At 50.6% G+C, this 24,089-nt stretch overlaps 1 protein-coding gene across 7 annotated transcripts; it reads left to right on the forward strand.

Annotated features, from left to right (window-relative positions):
• The first annotated feature begins 99 nt into the window (after window positions 1-99).
• Zdhhc1 (zinc finger DHHC-type containing 1) lies at window positions 100-23,872 on the forward strand. Of its 7 annotated transcripts, XM_050144190.1 has the most exons (14): window positions 104-361; window positions 9,005-9,083; window positions 10,870-10,916; window positions 11,312-11,404; window positions 12,540-12,782; window positions 17,228-17,403; window positions 19,295-19,396; window positions 19,685-19,809; window positions 19,894-20,052; window positions 20,266-20,378; window positions 22,764-22,846; window positions 23,039-23,129; window positions 23,265-23,343; window positions 23,430-23,869. In XM_050144190.1, the coding sequence occupies exons 5-14, from the start codon at window positions 12,540-12,542 to the stop codon at window positions 23,690-23,692; spliced, it is 1,434 nt and encodes a 477-aa protein (XP_050000147.1). In that variant the 5' UTR covers window positions 104-361; window positions 9,005-9,083; window positions 10,870-10,916; window positions 11,312-11,404; the 3' UTR covers window positions 23,693-23,869. The 7 variants fall into 7 exon arrangements, with proteins under 7 accessions (XP_050000152.1, XP_050000151.1, XP_050000150.1 ...); XM_050144191.1 differs by lacking the exon at window positions 11,312-11,404 and having other exon boundaries at window positions 22,767-22,846; XM_050144189.1 differs by lacking the exon at window positions 11,312-11,404 and having other exon boundaries at window positions 23,430-23,868.
• The last annotated feature ends 217 nt before the right edge of the window (window positions 23,873-24,089 follow it).

Here is a 24,089-nt window from a genome sequence, read left to right on the forward strand (position 1 = left end):
GGGGGGGGCACTGGTAAACTCCGCCCAGAGTCAGGATGCCCCAACGAAGTGACGCAGCACGGTTTGGCCGCTGTGGGGCGCCGTAGCCCGCGCTGTTGCCAGGGGAACGGGCCCCGCGCCGGGTGAGGCCCAGCCTGCCTTGGCGTGGCACGGCTGCAGAGCCAGCCGGTCCGAACTAAGGCCGAAGGACTCGGAGGCCCAGCCGCGGTCCGGGATGGAGCCACGCTCCGGGACGCGTCTCCTCCGGGTCCGGGGGACTGACTCTGCCCGGACGGTCTGAAGTGCGGCCGCCCTGGGGAGGGTGGACGGGCAGGACGGGGCCGAGCCGCTGGCTGACCTTGGCAGGCCGCATCTGGCGCAGGTGAGGAGCGGCTGCGGCGTTTCTCACCTCGAGCCAGGCCCGAGCCACCGGGTCGCGCTGCTCCGGTGCCTGGCAGGACTCTGGGCCGGTCTCGCCGACCCGGGGAGCTCGGGACTTGCTTCTAGCACTAATCGGGGTTATAGGTCTGCACTGAGCGCTCACCGAGTGCCAGGCCCGGTGCAGGCGTCGGGCCTAAGAACAGACGCCCTCAGTCTCCAGAACCCACAGAGAATTAAGGCGGGATTGGGGAGCAGAGGCCAGACACGTGACTAGAGTAAGCTTAGGTCGCCTTAAGTGCTCCGAAGGGCCCTACAGGTGACTTTTAAGCTAAGACGTGGAGGTTGGAAAGGAGCCAGAATTGTGAGTAGGGAAAGGGTATTTCTGAAAGAGGGAAAGACAAACACAGAAGTCCAGGTGGTAGAGTACTGGTGCAGAACAGAAACCACGAGGAAAGTCCCTACAGTTCATAGTGAGGCGGTTCAGCTTTTATCCCAGAAAGGGAAGGGAGTCACTGAAGAGTTCGATGAGTTGGAGGTTTTGTGGGTTTTTTTTTTTTTTTTTTTTTTTTTTCTTCGAGAAGGGTTTCTTTGTAGCTTTGGAGCCTGTCCTGGAACTAGCTCTTGTAGACCAGGCTGGCCTCGAACTCACAGAGATCCACCTACCTCTGCCTCCCAAGTGTTGGGATTAAAGGCGTCCACCACCACCGCCCCCTGAGTTTCAGGTTTTGATAAGGGTTTTATATGCTGGCTGCTGAGCTGATTAGTTGAAGCTTAGCTCTGCTAGTGCAGCCGAGCCTCCTAGAACCCAGAAGTTTCTCCGCGCCCTCCTCTGGGCACAGGGGATGAGTTGTCATGTTTATGAGACAAAGTGAGGGGGTCCACATCTGAGACCAAGGATTAAAGAGATGGGTGGGAGCCGTGGGAAGCAATTGGACTACTTCAGAGCGGGCAATTAAGTGAATTCCGTGGAAGCGCTTCAAGCACGCCTGGTCTAGAATGAATGCCACCTAAATGGCAAGGATGGCTGTTACATCACGGACGTGTTGTAAGGGAGTGATGACGGTTAGCGCAGCAAAGATTCTGAGAAGCAGGCTTCACTTTACCAAGGGTTAGGTTGGACGAGGGGTGGTCACGTGGTCACTCTTTTTGTGGAATGGCTGTTTTGCTGTGGGAGACCAGCTGTAATACAGATAATCACCCTGAGATGCAATAAAAGCAATGGTGGTGTTTAATTAGCCTGTTTTTTCCCCTATTGTTTTTCTTACTTTGTTCTGTCACAACTTTGTTCTTAATGACTTTCTTGGTGGGTGTTCCCCAAGGCTGGCTCCTACAATCTCTAGTTGATTTCCTGTTAAAAATCAACAACCCTCGCCTCCTTTCCTTGGTGTTTTGTTTCTGTTCCCTGGTGCTGTTTCTTATTTCTTCTTCTGAACTTGCGTCCCGGCGTCTGTGGTGGCAGCTGCAAGGGGAGAGTGACACAGAAATGTTTGCACACCATGTCAACTCAGGAGTGATCTCAAGGGTTTCTTTGCTATAGCAACGGACTTCGACATATTGTTTATGAGAGAGAAAATAAAGGCCCAGCCACATTATTTGAGACCAAAGAGCAGAGAGGCCTTTGAGAAGAGCTTTAAGTTGTAGCCTGTTTTCTGGAAATGATGTGCTATGCAGCCTTTAGTTGAACTATAGCCACTTCTCAGAAAGTTTAAGACCGCAGGCTTTTCTGGCACCTGTGGGGAGTTTTAATAAAACTGTATTTGCCCCTAGTCGGCTCTTACAAAGGACTCGCCACTAAACAAATGTGCCCCGTGAAGCATTTTCTGTCCCGCTCCCCTTTATGTGGTCTAAATTGAGGCGTGTTAGATCTCAGTGAAAATTATTCTAGAAGCAGATCCTTGAGAAAGGCTGAAAAGTGATTTAGAATTACTCAGAGGAATCTCGCAAGGAAGCAGTAAAGTGCCTCTCCTGCAGGGTGCACCTCTGCCTTGCTCTGGGACCATGGGGGCACTGAGCAGCTCTCTTTCTTAGTCAAGCCTACACCAGTGTCTTGCCCAGCAGCTCTGTTGTATTGCCCAAAGTCTGTTTCCAACTTTGACAAGACCCTAACAGTACTAGAAGGTTCTGTGGCTCTTCCTCACAGACCTGTGTGACTCAGCTGCCGTCATTGGGTAAGAAAGCACTTGAACAAGCTCTCTTGTCAAATGGTTGTTAGGCAGGAATCCCTGGTTTCTGGCTTGGTATAAACCTCTAGGTCTCACAGGTTCATCTGGTTTACACGAAGCACAGTAGAACAAAGGGCTAGAGGTGACACACACCCTTCAGCGTAGCTTATTTGATGAATGTGTGTGTTGTTGTTTCTGGGGACTGAATTCAGGCCTTTCTACAGAGCTATCCTACTTCCCTTACTTTTTCTATAGATATGGTCTCATCTTGTAACTCTGGTCGTCTTAGAACTTACAGTGTGTGGACCCCAGAGAGCTTGTCCACCTCTAAGTTGTGGGATTAAAGGTGTGTACCACCATGACCAGCTAATATATTTTTTTAAACAATAAATGCTCATGATTTTTAAAAAAAGGTTGAGTAATAGCAGCGGACACACAGTAGAAACACATCCGTCCCTGGTACTGTATCTTCATGGAAATTACCCCGCATTTGGGTTCTGCCATTCCTTCCCAGAGTAATGTGTGCCTCTGATAACACAGATCTGTCTGACTATCCCTTCTGGGGAACTATTTGTTTCTTTCGACAGTCTTGCTATGTAACCTAGGCTGGGCCTGGAAGTTGCAACTCTCCAGCCTTAGCCTCCCAAATGCTGATGGTCTTTTTTTTTTTTTTGAATATATATGTTTTAAATATGTGTATTTGTGTATGTGTCTACCTGTCACATATGTGGAGGGCACTGGATCACTTGGAGCTGGCGTTACAGGGGCTGTGAGCCTCCTGGTTTGGGTTCTGGGAACTGAACTCTAGTCCTTCTGGAAGAGCTATGGCTGCTCTTTTTTTTTTTTAAGATTTATTTTTATTTTATGTTTGAGAGTGTTTTACCTGCATTGTATGTCTGTGTACCATAAGCATTCCTGGTACCCTAGGAGATTAGAAGAGGGTGTCAGATTTCCGAACTGGGGTTGAAGATGGTTTTGAGCCACCATGTCATGGGTGCTAGGGTCAGAACCCTGGTCCTCTGTAAAAGCAACAGAGGCTACGCTGCTGAGCCATCTCTCCAGCCCCAGGCTTGGTTTTTATTTATTTGATAGCTCACTCTACAATTGTGTGCTTGTTCACCTAACTTCAGCTTTTGAACAAAGTCGTCCCTTGTTTGTGATGCTACATAGCATTGCCTTGTGTGCATATGCCATGACATGCTTATATTTGTTTTTGTGCTCTGTTATTACAAGGAACAATGCAGTGAACCTTTGTGTGTTAGGGGAGCGTAAGATAAATACAGAAATAAAGTGTCTGGGCCACAAGTTAAATGTGTTCTCAGGTTTGGTTTGCCAAGTTGCTTTCTGGCTAACTTTTGAAACATGAGTAAAGAAGACACCCAAATAAGTGGGATTTGTGAAATTTGCCCTCAGCTCCCTGAACTGTGAGCAGCAGTGAAGAGCCAGAAGAAGGCTCCACTCCAGACAGCCCTGGTTCCTGTTTCCAGCCTGCCTCTTCTGCCTCTTTCCATTCATAGCTTAAAAATATGAGCCTTCTATGCTTACAGTTCAGCCTTTGGGGGGGTGGGAATGGCAGTTGTTTTGAGACAGGGTCTCACTACATAGCCCTGACTGTCCTGGAACTCACTATGTAGACCAGGCTGGCTCTGAACTCACAGAGATCTGCCTTCTCAGTGCTGGGATTAAAGATATACACCATGCTGCCTGGCTTTGTGTTGTTATTATTATTGTCTGATCTAAGCAACTTAACCTTCCCAGTTTCTTGGCTGCCTTTGACATACCATTCTACTAACTGAGTTGTTTCTGAAGTCTCCTGACATCTCTCAGGAATCCAGGGCTGCCCGTAGGTTCCCCAGAGCCAGGACTTCCCAGTCTGGTTGCTTTAGCTATCTCACGCATGAATTTCGGAACAACATTCTGAATTTATTGTTGCTATTTATTTATTTATTTATTTATTATGTATACAATATTCTGTCTGTGTATATGCCTGCAGGCCAGAAGAGGGCACCAGACCTCATTACAGATGGTTGTGAGCCACCATGTGGTTGCTGGGAATTGAACTCAGGACCTTTATTGCTGCTTTTAATATTATTATTATTTGAGCTAGGATCTCAGTGTTTCGCTATGTTGCCCAAGTTGACTTTGAACTCCTCGGCTAAGTGATCTTCCTGCCTTAGCCTCCTTTTTTTTAAAAAAAATTTTTTTATGGTTTATTTTAGCTTTATTTTATGTGCATTAGTGTGAAGGTGTCAGATCTCCTGGGACTGGATTTTCAGACAGTTGTGAGCTGTCATGTGGGTGCTGGGAATTGAACCCGGGTCCTCGGGAAGAGCAGTAAATGCTCTTAACCGCTGAGCCATCTCTCCAGCCCCCTGCCTTAGCCTCCTGACTGCCTAAATTTGTTGTTTTTATTGAAGCAGTGGCAGGCAGGAAGTAGACCAGTCATACAACTATTATATCATTCATTATGAGAACTCAAAATGTTAAGGTTTTCTTTCCTTTTTTGGCTGTTTTGAGACAGTGTCTTACTGTGTAATGTTGGTTGGCTTGCAGTTTGTTGTGTACGACAAGATTGGCCTCACACTCAGAGATTTGCCTGCTTCTGCCTCCAGAGTTCTGGACTTTTGTCTCCAGTCATTTGTCACCGCTCTGGCTAAGATTTTCTTCATTGAATTTAAGCATATATATTAAGGTAGCCTAATTTTATTTTTAAAATGTTATGTAAAGATTTTAGCAAATGAATATTAAATAGAAAAGATTCTTGTCATACTGGAAGTGACCTTTGCCTTGTAGTGCAAGGGACAGGCCTGCATAGCCCCTTCAGTCTTCTGCAGATGTCAAGCAAGTCCATGACTTAGGTGGCAGATACTTGTGCCTCTAACCGTCTGTGTGTCTCCTTGCCATTTCCTCCTTCCATCCATGCCAGCATCTGTATGTTTTGTTCTTTTTAAGCAGATGGCACATGAAGAATATTTTACCAAGGCTTCTATACGACTCAGCCCACTAAACACACAGCTGGGGGCATTGTATGGGCAAGGAGAAGCTGTACACCTGACCTTGACTCTCTGGCGTTCCTTCTAAAGTACAGGGTTGCCAAGCCACTGCCCTCCTGGGCCAGCCTCCTGGTATTACCTCATCCCATGTCCTTTCTGGTCTTGTTTGTGCCCTCTTCTCTACTGAGACTAGAAATCAAAGCCACGTCATACTCTGGCTCCTTCAGTGCCCAGAGCATCCTACCTAGGCCCAAGTGATCCCAGCTTTGCAGCCCCCACGGTTCATCTCTCACTGTTCCCTGGCATGCTCCATCTGAGAGGCTTCCCTTGCAAAGCACTGCCCGAATACTCAGGTACCCGCTGCCTTGCTGTGCCCTGTGTCTCTCTGGGCCTTAGAAAGGAAAGATGGAGAGGGCAGGTACCTAGTCTCATCTGTGTTTATACCTTCAGGGCGCACAGGACTGGACCCCGGGAAGCCTTGCCTGGCCAAGGGCTGAGTGCACCATCTGGCCATGTTTTGGGGGAACAGAGCCACATATCTTTCATTTTGGACTCCCAGAGGGCTGTTGAGAGGGAAAGGACAGCCAGAGAAAGTCCCCAAGCCTGATGACAATACTTGGTCTCATCTGTGGGCCCCATTTTGGATTTGGTCCGACCTCCCAGCCCTTGTAATGAAATTTTTTGGGCCAAAAAGAATTTGTGGCCTTCAGTTCAATGATAGAAAATATTATCAAGTTTGGAGTTAGCTCTCTCAGGGTTTGGGCCAGGCAGGGTGCTCCTGGATGTTCTTAGTGTCTGTTCCTGAGCATTGCTGCTACTTCAAAGAAGTCCATGCTGCCTCTGAAGTCTTAGGCAAGTGGCCTTCTCTAGACCAAAAATACCTTAATTTGGAGTCAAAGCTACCTCCAAGACTGTTAGCAGCAAACTTCCTTCTTGGGATGGTGAGTTTTCCTCCCTCAGGACTCTAGGATAGTTTAACACAAGGGATGCCTGTGGCTCCTGTGGAGTACTAGGATTATATCAGCCATATGCTCCTGTTTCTCTCTTGAGAAACAAACTCTACCGGGTATAGGGCTTTTCAGTTGTGGGATTGATAAAGGCGAGACTAGGCTTTGGGATTAAATTATGCGTCCCCTTCAGCGTGCTTGCTGGCTCAGATAGAGGATGCATGTGTAAATGCAAGGCCCTAGGTCCAATTCCCAGTACTGCAGAACATTTGCCCTGGTGGGGGTGATTCTGGAAAACCCTTGTACAGTCCACAGAGATCTGCCTCAGAGAACTACCAGCTCAGCTGTGTTTACGGGGCTTCACCTGATGACCTTTGGGTATTTAGGCATTACAAAACAACAACAACAACAAACAAACAAAAACCAAACCAGGGACAAAGATTTGATCACCTGGGGTTTGTTCTAAAGAAAATTGTGTCTTTTTTCCTTTGTCACCTTTGATTTAAATTTGAACCCTAAGATTGGCCTGCCCTTTCTCTGTCACCACAACTGAACAGCCCTGTACCTTGAGGCAGTTTCCAAAAGAAGAAACAGACATGTGACTGATCATAATTCCCTAGTTTTGGTAGTGGCAAGAGGCACAGTGACAAGAGCAGAATGTCAGCCCAAGACAGTATGGTGGCAGAGTCTTGAAATCTAAAGGCTATCCCGGTCTATACAGCAAGTTGAGATACATGGAAAATCCATTAGTCAGATTATCTAGTCCTTCAACTAAATTAAAAGGAAAAATAGAGACAGAGAACTGTATGTCAAATACTTGAGCTGCGCGAGTTTGGCTCACACTTGTAACCTCAGCTCCCAAGGTCATGAGGCAGGAGGATTGCTAAGGGTTTGAGCCAACCTGGGCTACATAATGAGTTTTAGGGTGGTCATGGTGAGACTCTATCTTACTTATCTTTTTGAGTAGCAGTATGTTTATTTCTCGGGGCCATCCACTTAAGAAAGCAGTTTCAGGACTGTGTTCCCAGTCAGGCTGTAGCCACTCTGCAATGCTCACCCGAGTGTCCAGCTGAAGGAGACACGCGCATGGTCTATGCCAGGGCTTGGGCAAAGCAGATTGCTTGCAAATCAAAACCTTTGGAGGTAAAGTGCCCAGGAAACGTTGGCTACAAAAGCCACTTGGAGGAATGCACCCTCTACTTGGGGGGTAAAGAAACCTCATCGTTACAGGTCTCACTGTGGGAGTTAGTGAAGTTAGATGCTATTACTGAAGTATTCACTTGTTTCTTTTCAGACTCCTCTTCCAGCATCTGTTATGAGAAATTGCTAAACACTTTAAAACGGGCCAGAAAGATTGCTCAGTGGGTAAAGGCGCTAGCTGCCAAGCCTGACAGCCTGAGTTCGAACTCCAAGACCCACGTGGTGGAAGGAGAGAACAGACTCCTCCAAGCAGTACACACACAGACACACAGACACACACACACACACACACACACACACTTAAAAGGAAAAAAGACTTCAAGACAGACCTGTGCTGCCAGAGTGCAGTGAGGCTGCAGCAAGCCTTTGCCTCCTCTCCTGCTCTGAACGGCCTCTGCTGCTTTACCCGTGGCCAGGGATGTTAGTCTAGTTGGGGTTTTTGAATATACTGGTTGTATACTATCGGTGTCAAACATTTAGCAATTATTTTAATGCACCACATATGTGGAGAACATGCTTAAGAATCCACTATGGAACTAGAGTTGGTAAAGTGCCTGCCTTGTGGGTGTGAGACCTGAGTTGAATCCCCAGAACCTGTGGGAAAAGCCAGGCATGCTGGACTGCTCTTCCAAAGACCTGAGTTCAATTCCCAGCACCCACATGGTGGCTCACACCCATCTGTAACTTCATTCCAGGCAACCCTTTGTCCTCTTTTGACCTCCCTGGACATATATGTAGGCAAAATACCCATAAATTTAAATAAATGTTTTTACAATTATTCTTCTATCTTTTCTGTGCATGGGCGTTTTGCTTACATACATATCCGTGTACCATGTGCATGCCTGGTGCCCGTGAAGGCTAGAAGAGGGTGTCAGATCCCCTGGGTGTGGAGCTATGGCTCACTGGCTGCTTTTCTAGAGGATCCAGGTTCAATTGCCAGCATCCACAAGGCAACTCACTTTGCTCAAGTTGTCCCCTTCTGAGAGGGTAGCCTGTGGTTCAGTGCATAAGAGCACCTGCTTCTCTTGAAGAGAACTTAGATGCTTTGCTTCCCAGCACCCACACCAAATGGCTGTAACGGCCTGTAACTCCGGTTCCTGGGGATCTGGTGACCTCTTCTGGACCCTGGGACCCTGCACGCATGCACGTGTGCACACACACTTGCTGTAAATAAGTAAACAAGGGCAGAGGGCACCTAAGCAGTAACACCAAGGTTATCCTCTGGCCTCTGTAGGCATACCCACGCATACCCCTCACACACACACACACGGACAGTGCACACATGCACACAGAAGAAGCTATTCTGATGTAGATTATTTCATTCTCAACCCTTTCTTTGCAGCTGAGTGTGGTGGCACATGCCTGTAATCCCAGTACTCAGAGGGAAGAGGCAGGCGGTTAAGACCAGCTATGGCTACATAGTAAGTAAGAGCTTGCCTCGGAACGATTTTCTTTCTTTTTCCTATTATTGATAGTTCTGAATGTTAGACTTGTCTCCCTCTTAAAGGATCAAAAGGTATCAAAATATATGGTTTTGGCCAGGCATAGTGGCAAACACCTTAAATCTCAGCATTTGGGAGGCAGAGGTAGGTGAATCTCTGTGAGTTCAAAGCCAACCTAATGTGCACAGCAAGTCAGGTCAGCCAGCGCTACATAGAGAGACCTTGTCTTAGAAAAAGTAGGATAAACAAAGGTATGCTCGAGAGTGAAAAAATAGGGCGAGGAGTCAGGCATTGGCTGTCTCCCCATTGTCTATGAGAACTTCTGTTTTTGAGACATAGTCTCACTGTATAATCAGGGTTACCCTGGAACTCACCAGGTAGACCATGCTGTCCCTGAACTCATAGAGGTCTGCCTGCCTCCTGAAATTAAAGGTGTGTGCACCACACCTTGTGTGTGTGGATATTGAATATACAAAGATATAAAGCCTTAATGCAAGTCAAATATTCTGGTCAACAAATGTTGGCAGTTCAGCTTTATAACAATTGTGGATAAACCTGCTAAAGTCTGGGTAATCATGTTTGGATTAAAAATACACATTTCTTTCTGAGGGCAACTAAATGGTTTTCCTATCATTTTTATCATATGGTTGATTGCAATAACTATACTTTTCTGAGTTATCCTACATGCAAGAATGTGTGTACTCGTGTGTGTGTGTGTGTGTGTGTGTGTGTGTGTGTGTGTGTCTAAAAACGAAATCTAAAGCCGGGTGGTGGTGGTGCACGCCTTTAATCCCAGCACTCGGGAGTGGATCTCTCTGAGTTTGAGGCCAACCTGGTCTACAGAGCGAGTTCCAGGACAGGCTCCAAAGCTACAGAAAAACCCTGTCTCAAAAAACAAAACCAAACAAAAAAAGAGTAAATCTAGGGCCTCATGTGTGCTGGACAAGTCCATTATCACTGAGCTGCCCTGCAGCCTGCAAGTCGGTGCTTTAATAGTCTGTTTTCTTGTCCCTGTGGCAACCTCAACCAGTCCTCTCATTTTGGACATAGACCTTGTAGGATCAGACACAGTAGCTGCAGCCTAGGGATAGAAAACAAGCCAGAGAGCTATTTGAGGTACTTACATGTACCATGTGGTGCACATTTACTTGTAGGATTGCCTGCAGTATCACTAAACTATGCAGCCTAGGGGGTACCCATACCCCTACTTTCCAGAGGAGTAAATCTGGTCCTCTCAGCTAGTAAGTGCAAAGCCCAAAGCCAGACCTAGACCTGTTTCTTCCAAAGTGGGGAGTCTCCTTAGAATATGGAGTTCTTTCAGTTTGGCCTGCAACCCAGAGTGGTTTAAAGTCTCTTGGTGCTGAAGCTCGGGGTACAGTGATTTTAAAGACAAAAACCACAAAAAGCACAGTGACTTCAATGTCAGATGAAGGTCAGAGTAACCTTGCAACATTTGTTTAGGCACAAACACAGTAGTTATTGCAGACACAACACAACAATTACTCTGACTTATACCATACCTTCAGTTATTTCAGTTTAAGTTTGCGTAAACATTAATGATTTTGTTAGTACATCTGGACTCTGGTCAGGGTCATGGAAACCCCAAGTGTACTGCCGAAGCAGATGTGACTGCTGGGGTGGACTGCTGAGAACGGTCTAAGCAGCCACAGAATGGAGTCAGGACAAGACAGTCACCTTAGTCGCTTCGGGCTTGCTTGGCCAGGACCATATATCGTTTATCTGACACACATTTGCTTTATTTCAGAAGTTTTCAAGTCATCGAACATTCAATGAGCATCTATTATATACAAGGTATAGCTCCTGATCCTTGGGGGAGGGGACATGGGGGACAGAGGTGAATGAATTACAGCATGCTCACTGTCTGAGGGACACTAGTGTAGGGAGGCGGCAGGCATGGGGATGGCAGAATACTCTAGATTACAGTGACCGTCCTCATAAGGACTGAGCACAAGGGCCCCTGACTTTGCTGGGGACCCTGTGGAAATTTTCCTGTATCAGAGGATGTTTGTCGTGGGCAGGGATGGCCCAGTTACATCCTGTGGCCTGTGAAGCCAGGCACTCCAGGTAGAAGTGTTGTGGTGCCCTCCTTTGCTTTGTCAGTTTATTGTCTGCTTTGGCGTAGCTGCGATGACAGATCTGACAGGAACTGCCCAAGGAGCAAGGATGTATTTCTCATTGTTTCCAAGGGTGCCAGCCCATCGTGGTGGAGCAGCTCTTTCCATGGTGGTGGAAGCTGTTTTACATCATAGCAGACCAGGCAGTAGAGAGCAAGGCAGGAGGTAGGCAGGGACAACATCCCTAAGCCCATCTCCAGAGACCCATTTCTCCTAACTAGGTCCTTTATCCCAGAGTTTCCAAAAGCTCCCCCAAGACTGCACCTCTAGATAGGAGGCCATTGCAGATTCAGATCTTAATAGAGATTGCTGATCTGTGGGTACGTCCCCCTGAAAGGAGCATCTAGCTGCCTGGGCTTTGTTGCTCGCTCCTGGCCTTCCCACTACGAGCTCAGAACTGGCCTCTTTCCCGAGGTGTGACAGTGTTTGCTTAGTTTGTCAGTCCAGAAGATACTGGTGGGCAGGACGCTTCTCCTGTAAGGACAGACTTGTCCTACTGCTCCTACAGCCTTGGTCAGCAGCTGGGCTGTAGCAAGGCAGGCCAGGGTAGGGGGTTGCTGCCATCTTGTGGTCTGGCTGTGGCCAAGGCTTGACCTTGCTTGGAGCTTTCTCAGTGGCCCTTACCCTTCTGGTAAATCTACACCAGGCCCAGATTGGCTGGGAGAAGCATGATCATTTATTCTGCCAGAAGAAATCCAAGAAGAATCCTCCCTTCCCTTGTGTGCGGGCTCATCCTCAGCCAAGCAGCCATAGAGAGCCCCTCTGCAGCACAGGGGAGAAGTTCCTGGTCCCTGGTCCTAAGGAGACTATGTGTCTGCTAAGCAGCTGAGGCCAGATCTCCTTTCTGAACACCCCCACTGCCTGTTTCCCTCAGCAGAGGATGGGGTGGGGGGGCTCTCTGACACTTGATTTGGATCTTGGGACGGAGGTGACTAATCCTAACAGAATCAGCATGTGTTCTCATCGCCCTGGCCCCAGCTTGATATTGTTACCAGATGAGAACATGTCTTATTGAGTTTCACTCTTAGGCTGTGGAGAGGGAACACTTTGAGTAATGGGCAGCCACAGTGTCCTGAGTAAGTTCGGACCATCCTCCCTTGACCTGGCTAGGCTGGGTCAGAGTCTGTTCTCAAGGTTTAGAGAACTGTCTATTTCTGTCAGACTAGGACCCCAGGTTCCCCTGCAGAGGGCACAGCCCTGCTGGTCCCTATGCTCCTGCTAAATCCTGGCTGCAGCCAGGGCCCTGCGCTCCCACGGGGCCTTTTGGGGCTTAATGCTGTCTACTCTTCTCCCCCTGGAGATGAACATCTGCAACAAACCCTCCAACAAGACAGCCCCTGAGAAGAGCGTGTGGACAGCGCCCTCCCAGGACAGTGGCCCTTCCCCAGAACTGCAGGGCCAGCGGTCTCGCCGGAACGGATGGAGCTGGCCCCCCCACCCGCTGCAGATTGTGGCCTGGCTGCTCTACCTCTTCTTTGCTGTGATTGGCTTTGGGGTGCTCGTTCCCCTCCTGCCTCACCCCTGGGTGCCTGCTGGCTATGCCGTATCCTTGGACTATATGGGACTGGAAAAGCTGGGGAGGTGGATAAATAGCAGAAGGCAGAAGCCTGAGGCTGGCCTCAGAGTCTTAGGGAGCTCGTGGTGTAGAGCAGAGTCGACTCAGCTGATTTTCTGCCCGGCTTGGACTTCTCACCTGACCTTTCCACTGATAAAGTGAGTGGGCAGCCCCAAAGCTCATCAGAGCACAGAATTCCAGAGAAGGGCTGACAGAGACTCCTAAGGCTTCTTCAGACTGATTGTGCTTGAGCAAAGAAAGGGAAATGAGGGGGCGAGGACATGGCTCAGCTGGTAGAGTACTTGCCCAGCATGTGCAAGGCCCTGGGTTCAGCGCTCATTTGAAACAGCAAGTTAGGGAGCAGTTATTCCACTGTGAAGGGATTTGTCACGGTGCAGTTTTCCCACATAGTAAGTTTTTCAGTCCATTTCAAATGTGGTTTTATTTATAGACATTATTTTGCTATGCCTAGGAATATTTGCACGCTTATTGGTGTTCGGATGAGGGTTGCTATGGCAAAAGGTGGCATAGAAATGCCCTGCAAGCTCCTGGGAACAGTGACAAACACTAACTTGCTTGAGCCATATGGTCTGGCTGTCTTAGCCCTGATCGCAACCCCCAAGGACCGAAGGCCTGGCTACAAGGTGGGGTGTAGGATGCAGTAAACCCCCGTGTGCCCCATCAGAGAGTTCCTTCACTGTCTGCTGGCATCACCCTCCTGAAGAGGAGTCCTGAGAGAGGGAGATGGGATAGGCTCAAGAGCACATGCCCACAGGGCTTCCTCTTAGCTCAGGCTCCTCTGGGCTGTGCTGCTCAGAGGAGCTAATGCAGCTCTCTGGTCCACAGAAAGGGGTTCTGTTTGCTTCTAAGGACTGGGATGACAATGAGCGCTTATTAGGAAGTTTGTGAACGTAAAGGGCTCCAGCTGCAAATCCAAGTGTACTTTCTTGGAGACCCCAGAGCCCTGGGCTGGTGAGTGGCAAAGGCAGTGGAGTAGAGGGGTTAGAGAAGATCATCATCCTCAGACGTTAGCAGTGTCTGCGGGGGCTTCTTGGTTCACAGGAGCCAAGGCCAGGGCAACAGCTGGGTGAGTGCATAGGAAATGACTTTCCTGAAGAGGACCGTGGGCCTTTATGTGATTAGGTGGGACAGTCTCCTGTGGTCTGAAGTAGCTCCATCCCTGACTTAGGTCACCCAGGTCCCCTCAGGCACTCTCCTGAAGTGAGGAGGGTCAGAGCAAGTGACAGCAAACAAAGTAGCACCAACTGAGCCCTTACATGTGCTACACACTTGACAGGGCCGTGTGACAATCCTGTCAGGAAGGCCTTCTCCCCATTCACGCAGTGGACTAGTTACGTTTCTGCAACTGTGACGAAATGCCACGGCCAAAACTAGTGATAGAAGAAAGAGTTTATTTCAGCTCATGGTGCCAGGGGGCTAGATAGGGCTCATATGGTGGGGAAGCGTGGCAGGTAGGCGGGCATGAGGCAGGAAAGCTGATCACATTCACTGCACACAGGAAGCAGAGACAGTGAGCAGGAAGTAGAACAAGACTAAGAACCCTCAAATCCTGCCCCCCAGTGGTGGACTTCTCCAGCAAGGCTGCCCCTCCTACAAGCTCTCAGCCTCCCAAGCAGTGCCACCAGTTGGTGACCAAGTTTAAATTCATGAACACATGGGGGATGGTTCTCATTCAAGACCATATGAAGAAAGAGGCTCAGACAGGATAGTGACTTCCAGAAGGGCTGCTCAGGCTGGGGAACGGAATGATTTGAGGGTTTGGTCTACTTTATATTCTCTCTTTATCTTCTGTGAGCCACATGGACGCTCCCAGAGCCACCTAGCCTGGCAGTCTGACCAAGGCTGTATAGTTCCATCAAAATCTCCTTCCGTTAAAGCAAGCTCTCAGGGCCTCTGAGAGAGAAATGGGGACCAAGTCCCCACTGTGGGCCCAGAATGGGCCTGAGCTTCAGGAATGCAAAGGTGATAGGGTGTTAGGGACCAGGAGGAGGGCAGATTGGCAGGTGGGGCACAGTGGTCATACCCATGCAGATATTGGGAATGCAGTATAAAATTGTAGGATGATAAATACCCAAAATGCACAGGTCTTCTTCTTCTTCTTCTTTTTTTTTTTTTTTTTTTTTTTTTTTTTTTTTTTTTTTTTTTGTTTTTCGAGACAGGGTTACTCTGTAGTTTTGGAGCCTGTCCTGGAACTAGCTCTTGTAGACCAGGCTGGTCTCGAACTCACAGAGATCCGCCTGCCTCTGCCTCCCAAGTGCTGGGATTAAAGGCTTGTGCCACCACCGCCCGGCTTCAGGTCTTCTATTTTTCTTTTTCTTTTCAAGACAGGGTTTCTCTGTAGCTTTGGAGCCTGTCCTGGAACTCATTTTTGTAGACCAGGACTAGCCGTGAATTCACAAAGATCCGCCTGCCTCTGCCTCCTAAGTGCTGGATGCACGCCACCTAGATTTTTTAGAATTCCCTTGGAAAGCTCGGAATTTGGCAGCATGGATCCTCATATAGCAGTAGTGAGCTGGGACAATACTTCAGCCATCCCTCTGATTGACAGCCTGCACGGTTCTGGTATCAGCCCAGCCCTTTTCCCTCTGCCTTCCCTTCCAAGGCCCTGTTAGACATTCCTTTCCACACGTCAGCTGCGATGACATTTCTTTAGAGAAGTCTCCCAGACCTCCACGGTGTTTTCAGGTCCCTGTTCAGGCACCATCTGTCCCGACCAGCAGGACAAGAATCAGGGTCCCTGGTAACCTGGAAGAGAGGAATGGAGGGGCAAGAGACACAAGAAATGGACATCAAGTCTGTGTTCTGATCAAGCTGCCAACTTTAGTTTTTCTCAGGAGCCTTATGCAGCAAACAGGCAGCGGGGGATGGTAGGATGCTGGAATGTCAGGTCTGGAGGCATCCCCTAGCTGATAGGAAAAGATAAGGGGATGCTGAGGGTCTGTAAATATTTACAGGGGGAAATGCTAATCACTTCTGGTGCCTGGGATCCACAGATCTGCAGGCCTGTAGACAGTCTTAACTTAGGGAGATAAGAAGATCCCGGAACTTTCCCTACAGAGCCTTCTGAATAGCTTACTTAACTTGTGAACTTAAGATGGCTGTAACCAAAATACAGGTCTTTGCTTCGGCAAGAACCTGTCTGAGTAGATAAAGTCACCAGTACAAACTGATGGGACTGACCTGTTATTTGACTAGTGCCCGTGCTTTCTGTCGTGCAGCAGGCTCCCGAGGGTCCAGGACCCACCCTTGCCATATTCCTTCATGCCTGGTGCAAAGGGAAGAACCGTGTAAACAGCCAAGTGCGTGAAGTGGTAGGTAAACCAGGAGAAGGCAGGAAGCTAAATGTTTGCCCACAGTGAGTGGCGAGAGTTGGGAGAAGCAAGAGCAAGGCGAGCTTTGGCCTGGGCTAAGGCATGACCTTCATCCAGAGAGCCAGTAGTCACTGGAGGCCTTGGTGCAGGGAAGAGGGTAAGTGCAGGCTTCTGAAAACTCACTCCTGGAACACAGAAGGGTAGACTCTGGCCATGGGATAGAGAGCTCTTCAGCTGTGGCACAGCACATTCTGGAAGAGCCTAGCTCATGCAGACAGAGGAATCTGGCTACCGAGGGAGAGTGAAGGAGGTTGTTGGGCAGCTGCCGTGGTGGGTAAAGGATGAACACAGAGCGGTGGAGGGATGGTACCCGCCTGGCTAGTAGGAGAACAAAGAATGCTCATGGGTGAGTAGGTGGAGGGACAAGTAGTATCCGCCAGGGTGGAGCCTGTGGGTGAGCTTGTGTGAAGACTTTGCAGCCAGTCGGCAGCCTGCTCATTTCCTGTATTTGGCTCAACAAAGCCATGGGAAGTGCTTGTGTTAGTTCCAGGAGTTAGCTGCACTGCCCTGGCTAGCCCTGACCATGTGAGGCTATCCCAGACACTCAGCGCAGGCTGCCAAGCACCTGGACTTGAGGGGGGGGGGGAGCCAGTAGATTAGTCCTGTCTGCAAGGGGTTCTCCATCTGGCCCCAGCTATTGAAAGGGGGCAGCGGCTTCCATCTCAGAAGTTGCTTCCTGTGAGAGCAAGAAAACCAAGCTCAGAATTTCAGCTTTAGTCTCTGGACCTTAGGGGATGGCAGCCTTCAGACTTTCACCTTCTGAAATCTGAGGCAAGAAACTGGCAGGGCCTAAGCCCCGTGGCTAGACCCCTTGGTGGCAGTAGCACACGGTACTGGCCTTTGGGCTCCATTGTCATAGGACCCTATTCTGCTGAGGGTTTAGGGATCTGATAAAAATGTCTGGTGAGGGCAGGAGAACATAGTACAGGCAGAGTCTCTGTACAAAGGAAATCTGCATGGACAGGGAAGTCTTCTGTCCAAGAAGGTGGGTGGGCTCCCGGTTTGCAGAGTACGGACTGAGTCTTTAACCTGCTGGGCTAGTGCATGGGTGCCATCTTTGCTGGCCACCTGGTGGTACACCTGACTGCTGTCTCCATCGATCCAGCCGATGCCAATGTGCGGGACAAGAGCTATTCTGGGCCCCTGCCCATCTTCAACCGCAGCCAGCATGCACACGTCATCGAGGACCTGCACTGTAACCTCTGCGACGTGGACGTGTGAGTGGATGCGTGCGAGCGAGTCGGTGGCCCGTGAGCACGGCTGGAGGATGACCAGAGAGTCGCGCCAGGCTCCACACTTATATTTGTGCCCCTGAACACTTGTACTTTGTATAGTCGAGAGTTGTGCTGGAGGGTGGGTGTGCTGGCCCATACCTTTTGTCCCAGCACTCGAAGGCAAGAGGCAGGCAGATCTCTGGGAGTTTAGGCCGGCCTGGTCTATGTGGTAAGTTCCAGGACACCTAGTAAGATCCTGTCTCAAAAACAAAACAGAAAGAGTCTTGGTAGAACTGGGCATGGTGGTGCATACCAGTAATCCCAGCAATTGGGAGGCTGAGGCAGGAGGATTTTAGTGAGCTTGAGGGTAGCCAGGGCTACATAGTAAGACACAGATTCAAACAAACCACCACCACCAAAAACAACAACAAAGTCTTGGCGGAGTGACTTGAGAGTGGTTGGGAGAGAGGACGAGGGCTAGCATTTCCGGTAGCAAAGGCAGGAGGCACTGGGTGGCACCACAGTCCATTCTAAATGACCAACTCTGCCAGTGGCATCTTCACTGCACCCAGATAGGGGCAGGAGGGAGGTCAGCCTTACGTGTTCTGTGTTAAGTGCCGTGTTCTTTAACAAAAGAGCCAGGTCAGAAAGCTAGGAGGTGTCCTGAGCCACAAAAATACTGAGCAGCAGAGTCAAGGCCACATTAGCTGTGGAGCCCCTGCCCCCAGCACGTTTACCCATGAGGGGTCTGAGGCCAAAGAGGCCAAGTGGCTTGCTTCCATGTCTTACTGCTACTGAGGAGGAGACAGAACACCTTTGGCAAATCCCAGTGCCTCTCTAGGAGTCTTCCCTACATTACTGGAATTTGGAAATCTCAAGACTCAGGTATGTGTTGGGGAGAGCGTGTAGCCCAAGGCCAGCTCCACTCTTGAAAACTGAAGGCTTAGAGTAGCTGTTAGAGGGTCTGTGTAAAGGAACCCAAGGCTTAGAGTAGCCTGTTAGAGGGTCTGTGTAAAGGAACCCAAGGCTTAGAGTAGCCTGTTAGAGGGTCTGTGTAAAGGAACCCAAGGCTTAGAGTAGCATGATGAAGGGTCTGTGTAAAGGAACCCAAGGCTTAGAGTAGCCTGTTGGAGGGTCTGTGTAAAGGAACCCAAGGCTTAGAGTAGCCTGTTGGAGGGTAAATGTAAAGGAACCCAAGGCCTATTGCCATTCCCTAAGCAGCAGTTAGCACGCGCTCTGAGTGGCTCTGGCAGTTACTTTCCATGAACGATGGAGAGAGATCCTGCCATACTCATTTGGGTCTTCCGTCGTGCCTCCTGGGGGAGACCCCACTTGTCTCCTAATGTAGCATTCTCTCACGGGTTCCTTGTCCACGGGTTTCCTTAACGCCCCTAGATGACAGTGAATACCTCTCCTTTCGGCTCCTTTACAGCTAGCCCACACAGGCCTTCTGGAAGAGTGCCAGGAAAATTCCCGTAGGATGGCAAAGAAAGGGACCCCAAAATGGGGCTGTTAGAAGTGCAATTAAAACACCAGTTGGGCAGCTGTGCATTCTGCCTCAGGTTCTGTACCTGCATCTTGTGTGTGGTCTGGCACAGAGGTCTTTGCTTGAAAAGGACGCTCCCTTTCTTTCTCATGTGAACCTTACTTAGGTATGTAGTTCCAGAGTAGGACCCCACAGAGCACCCCCTCTTCTCTCTGCCATGATTCTCAGAACCTTCTCCAGGTGTCCTACCACGTGTTTCCGCCAGAGGGCGCGTGTGCTCCTCATTGCAGCGCTCCGGGAGGGGCGGAGGTGCCTGTAGGTAATTAGGGACCAGGCCTGACTTGATCGCTACACCTGCCAAGGTGGCCTGGCTGGCCGGTGCGAAGTGCCTTCCCCAACCCTCCGCAGGAGTGCGAGATCCAAACACTGCAGCGCCTGTAACAAGTGCGTTTGCGGCTTCGACCATCATTGCAAGTGGCTCAACAACTGTGTGGGCGAGAGGAACTATCGGTGAGAGTCACCTGGGGTCTGGGAACTCATGCCCTGAGTCTGGGCTCTATTGTAGACTGCTTGTAATGGGGCGCACAGTTGTGGGTAGGGATGTGTGCATGCTGAGAAGGTGGTACTTGGGATGGCTGAGGGTGGGTTTGGAGTCTTCCATCCTATTGGTCTAGACAAAGATGGGAGGCCTGATAAGTGGTTGCCTCTTAAGGCTCTATGACTTTGACTTCTGAGGAGTTGGGGCTTTGGGGTCAGGAGCCTATCCTGAGTGCTCACAGCTACCTGTGGCCGGGCCAGGCTCTTTCTACACAGTGTGGCATCTGCTTTATTGGGTGTTCTGCTCCTGGTGCTGGTGGCCACATATGTCTTCGTGGAGTTCTTTGTCAACCCCATGCAGCTTCGTACCAACCAACACTTTGAAGGTCAGTGTGGGTTCTAGACACAGACATGTTTTAGTCAGCGCACCCCTGGCCCCTGGCTAAGCACAGACTGCCTATGCCTTGCAGTCTTGAAGAATCACACAGATGTGTGGTTTGTGTTCTTGCCTGCTGCCCCCGTGGAGACCCAGGCTCCTGCCATCCTGGCCCTGGCTGCCCTACTCATCCTCCTAGGCCTGCTTTCTACAGCCCTGCTCGGCCACCTGCTCTGCTTCCACATTTATCTAAGTGAGTGCCTCCTCCAGGCTCACACTGAAGGGGGGGGGGAGTCTCGGCGGCAGGGAGGTGCCTTTTTGAACTGTAGAGCCTTGAAATCCAGTGCCAGTTCTTTGTGGTTAGTATAATTGTGGCTAGGGATTTGAACCTGGTACTGGCTGCCCGCCCTTCCAGTTTCCAGTGTCACCTCTCCACTACTGACCCCTCTCTTCCCACACCCACCAGTGTGGCACAAGCTTACCACCTATGAGTACATCGTGCAGCACCGCCCAGCCCAGGAAGCAAAGGAGACCCACAAGGAGCTTGAGTCGTGCCCCCGCAAGATGCGGCCCATTCAGGTATAGAGGTGGCCCAGAGACCTGGGCGTGAGTGTATGTGTGTGGTGGGAAGTGGGGCTGTACAGCAAGAGCCATTGAGGAGACCATTGCAAGGGAAGCAAGCTTAGGACAGCAGCTGGAGTGGGCACTGGGAAGCAGGACCCAGCCTTTGCTGGGCCATGGGCACCAACATAGCCCAAAGGAGCTCGAGTGTTTCCGCAGTCCCATGTCCTCCTGTCCAGGCACCAGGCACTTGGGAGAGGAAGCTGACCACTGGTTGTCAACTGGGTAGTTAGGCCATAACCATCGGGTCTCTTCATCTGTAATCTTGACTTCTTACCTATTATCCTATTTTAGTTTTAGAACAGGGGCAACTGTTAACAGTCTGTGTTAGAGATGAGCACGTTAAGGTCTGGGAAGAGTTAAGACTTGTACACATAGGGGACAAAGTAGGAACCCTGCAACCTAGGCTTTGGCCCGTCCAGCCCAGCTGCTGACCAGCCTATCCCCATTCCCACGCCCCCGGCTTCCTGAGGTCAGCAGCTGGAGATGGAGGTGGTCCAGTGCTCAGAGGCCCTAGGGACTGGGAAGGCAGGGGGCCCGGGCAGGCTTTGCTGGGAAGGCTGAGATCCCAAATCTTCATGGCAACTAGATACAAACACAGGCTGGTGGGCGGGTTGGAGTAGGACCCCGCCTCTCCTTTTCTCATCCCCAGGGCTTGAACCCTGCTCATGGGCCAGGCTGAGGAGCACTAGCAACCATTAGAGAACCCTGTCACCCTATCACATACCTGCCCTGGTCTGGGCTCTGAGCTGTGTGCATCCCAGAGTACCTGTCGAGTAAGTCAGCAAGACTTGCTCTGGGATGCCCAGACTTCAGGGTTTTGTACCTTTGGGGCCAAGCTTGGCAACAGCAAAGCCGTTTAAGTCAATTCCGTTTGTCTGCAGCTAACTCGAGGGAAGCCTGCCCCATAGGAGCCGGGTGCTTGTCCTCTTTTACAGAAGAGAGAACGCTATGGCTGAGAGGTTCCAAAGTGCATTCAGGAATGTGCAAATGTTTGAAGGTTTCTGAGGAAGGAACCTGAGGATCAGTTCTGAGGAAAGGAGGGAAGGCTGAGTGGGCACCTCCTGGTGATATCTTCAGACTTCCTTTTAGCTGGTTAGGGCTGACTTCTGTTCTATCCTGGAGACTAGGGGATCCAAGGTAGCCTTTGTCCCCTCTGCTGGGTGCTGTGAGGGAGAAAGGTGTGAGGCAGATAACCTTAAGGCCCCAGTACCTGGGACCAGTTTCCGGCCTGCGCTGCTCTGCTTGGACAGGTACCCCTATATCCTCCCCAAAGGGTCATCTTGGGCAGAGTTTGAGCATGAGACTTTATCTGTGGCCTCAGTTTTTGCACCTGTGCAGTCAGCCAGTAGTTGGCTGGGCCTATATCCTAGTCCCTAAAACTCTCAGGGACCCAGCAGGCAGCCTCCCACCCCCGCCCAGCAGGAATTTGGGAGGGGCCCCTTTCTGGAGCCGTTGCCCCCAAAACATAGGCTTGTTTTAGAGACGGCTTTCTGTTACAGTGTCGTCTCTGCCTTAGTCAGGACGCCTCTGTCACCATGGAAACTCCTGCCTAGTAGGCGACAGCTGTCTGGGTGCTCCCTCCAGCTCACTGGCCCCGCCCTTTGCCCTCTGCCCCACGCCCTTCCTGAGCTGGCTTTTCCCGGGCTTTTATTTCTTCACCTGCAGTTCTCTCCAGCAAAGCTGGAGGCGGCGGGCTTGCGGAGGTGCCGGCCCAGTCACTCCCAGCCCTTTGCTTCAGGGTTTGTTACTTCGACCGCCTTTGAGTTCTCTTTGTATGAACCACGATTCAGGGCTGCAGTACTCTTTCCTCACCTGCACCCTTTCCTTTTGGGGAGCAGGGACAATGATTGTACCCTCCTGGTTCTTTGAGAGCGAGGGGTGTACTCAGTATACAGGCAAACTGCCCTCTTAGTGCTGGAGCACACAAACTGGTCTCCTGGCCTCTGAACAAGTTAGTTGAGGACTGTAGCCCCAAGAGGAGCCAGGAGCAGATGAGGGCCACTCTTGAATGTCTTGTCCCTAAGAGCCTCTTGGCTATGCTTGCCCTGTCTAAGCATACTGGACCCGAGGGGCTGCAGCCTTCCTCAAGTAGAATAACTGGAGTTGGACTAGCTGAAGAGAGCCCTTGTGATGGCGTGAGATCTGGAAATGAGTGTTTGAAACCTTACCCTGCAGAAGGGTTTTCCTAGCCCATCTGAGATCCAGGAAGACAGCCCTAGACCCCTGGGGACATGAGGCCACCAAGCTTCTAGAGAGGCCAGTGACAAGGTGTGCCCAGGGCTTAGGAGGCTGTGGCTCCAGACGTAGCCTCCCAGCCTTTCTGACCCCCTCTTTCCCGAGGAGATGGAGTTTTATCTGAGGAACTTCAGCCATGTGCGTCCAGAGCCCTCTGGCCAGGCCAGGCCGGCAGCATTAAATGCCAAGTAAGTACTACCTGGCTGTCCCCATGGGTGGTGGGAGAAAGGGAGGTAGGTCAGAGTCAAAACATGTGTCTGGGGCCAGTTTAGCAAAGTCTTGGATGGATCAGTGTCTCTCTGTCCTGCTAGGACAGGAACCTCTAGCAGGCAAGGGCTCCGGGGCAGCATCTAGAGCTTGCTCTCTGGCTTTTACCTCAGTCCTTCCCAGTTTCTTGCCACCCAAGGCCAAGTGGAACCACCACTGCCCTCCTCAGACACACTGGCTCTGCCTCCACGGATCCAACCCCAGGTAGGAGGGACTGGGTTTGATCCTCTGCCCAAGAAGAGGGAGATGGAAAAGAAGCCTCCATTCTTAGAAGTATCTCTGCTGCTTTGGGCAAAGGGAGGTCTGGGGAAGTGGCCCACACCCCCTCTGTCTCTGCAGAAAAAGAGGAAGCGGCGTGTGTATAGATTGCCAAGGTCTGGGGTCTTGGACCTGGAGCCCCCGCTGCCCAGGTTACGGGGTGAGCATTCCTCTCAGGTTGGATTCTGTTGGGTTAGTTCGAGGGAGGGAAAGGTTCCCTTCAGTAAAGTTTCCCTCACTCTGCAGAGACTGGGACCCCTGGCCGCCACTCCAGCTCTTCGTCGGATTCCACCAGTGCCAGCCCAGGCGCCTACTACTCCGCATCAGCCGAGTCCATGGAAGAGATTCCAGTGGCCCAGACACGCCTGGGCAGTGCTGCGCTGGGCGCCCCAGGAGCCAGGGGCCGAGAGTCTGGGCTGGCGCTGCAGGCACGTTCGCCGGCCGTGTTCGTGAGCCCGAGCAGCGGCGAGCCCGGGTCACCCGGCGGCGGTGAAGATGGCCTGCCTTAGTGCAGACTAGAGGCAGGAGGGCCGTGTAGGAATGGCCGGCCCCACTCTATGCAACACCCCATCTTTGCCGCACCGAATGCGGGCCTCAAGGCCGGCGGGATCGGCCTCCCTTGCCCAATACTCAGCAATATCCGCTCCACCAGCCCTGATGCTCCAATAAACTTTTTTTTTTCTTAAATGCTTTTGTGGGTTTAGGGCTTATATTCATAATGGAAAGAACCGTGGTCTTCCTGAAGCCGCCCGTGACTGTTACTAGCTGGCCTGGGGCAGAGTGTGGGGTGGGTCAGGAAAGGTGGAAGATTCCCCTGGAGAGGAGTTTTGTTTTACGGGTCGGGGATCAAACACGGGGTTTGTTCATGTTCAAGTACTACTACTCGCCTTCCCGCCTCTCCATTCC

This window comes from Alexandromys fortis, unplaced genomic scaffold (genome assembly GCF_014885135.2).
Source record: "Alexandromys fortis isolate MF-2015 unplaced genomic scaffold, M_Fortis_MF-2015_v1.1 scaffold_1, whole genome shotgun sequence".
In the NCBI taxonomy this organism is placed as follows: Eukaryota; Metazoa; Chordata; class Mammalia; order Rodentia; family Cricetidae; genus Alexandromys; species Alexandromys fortis.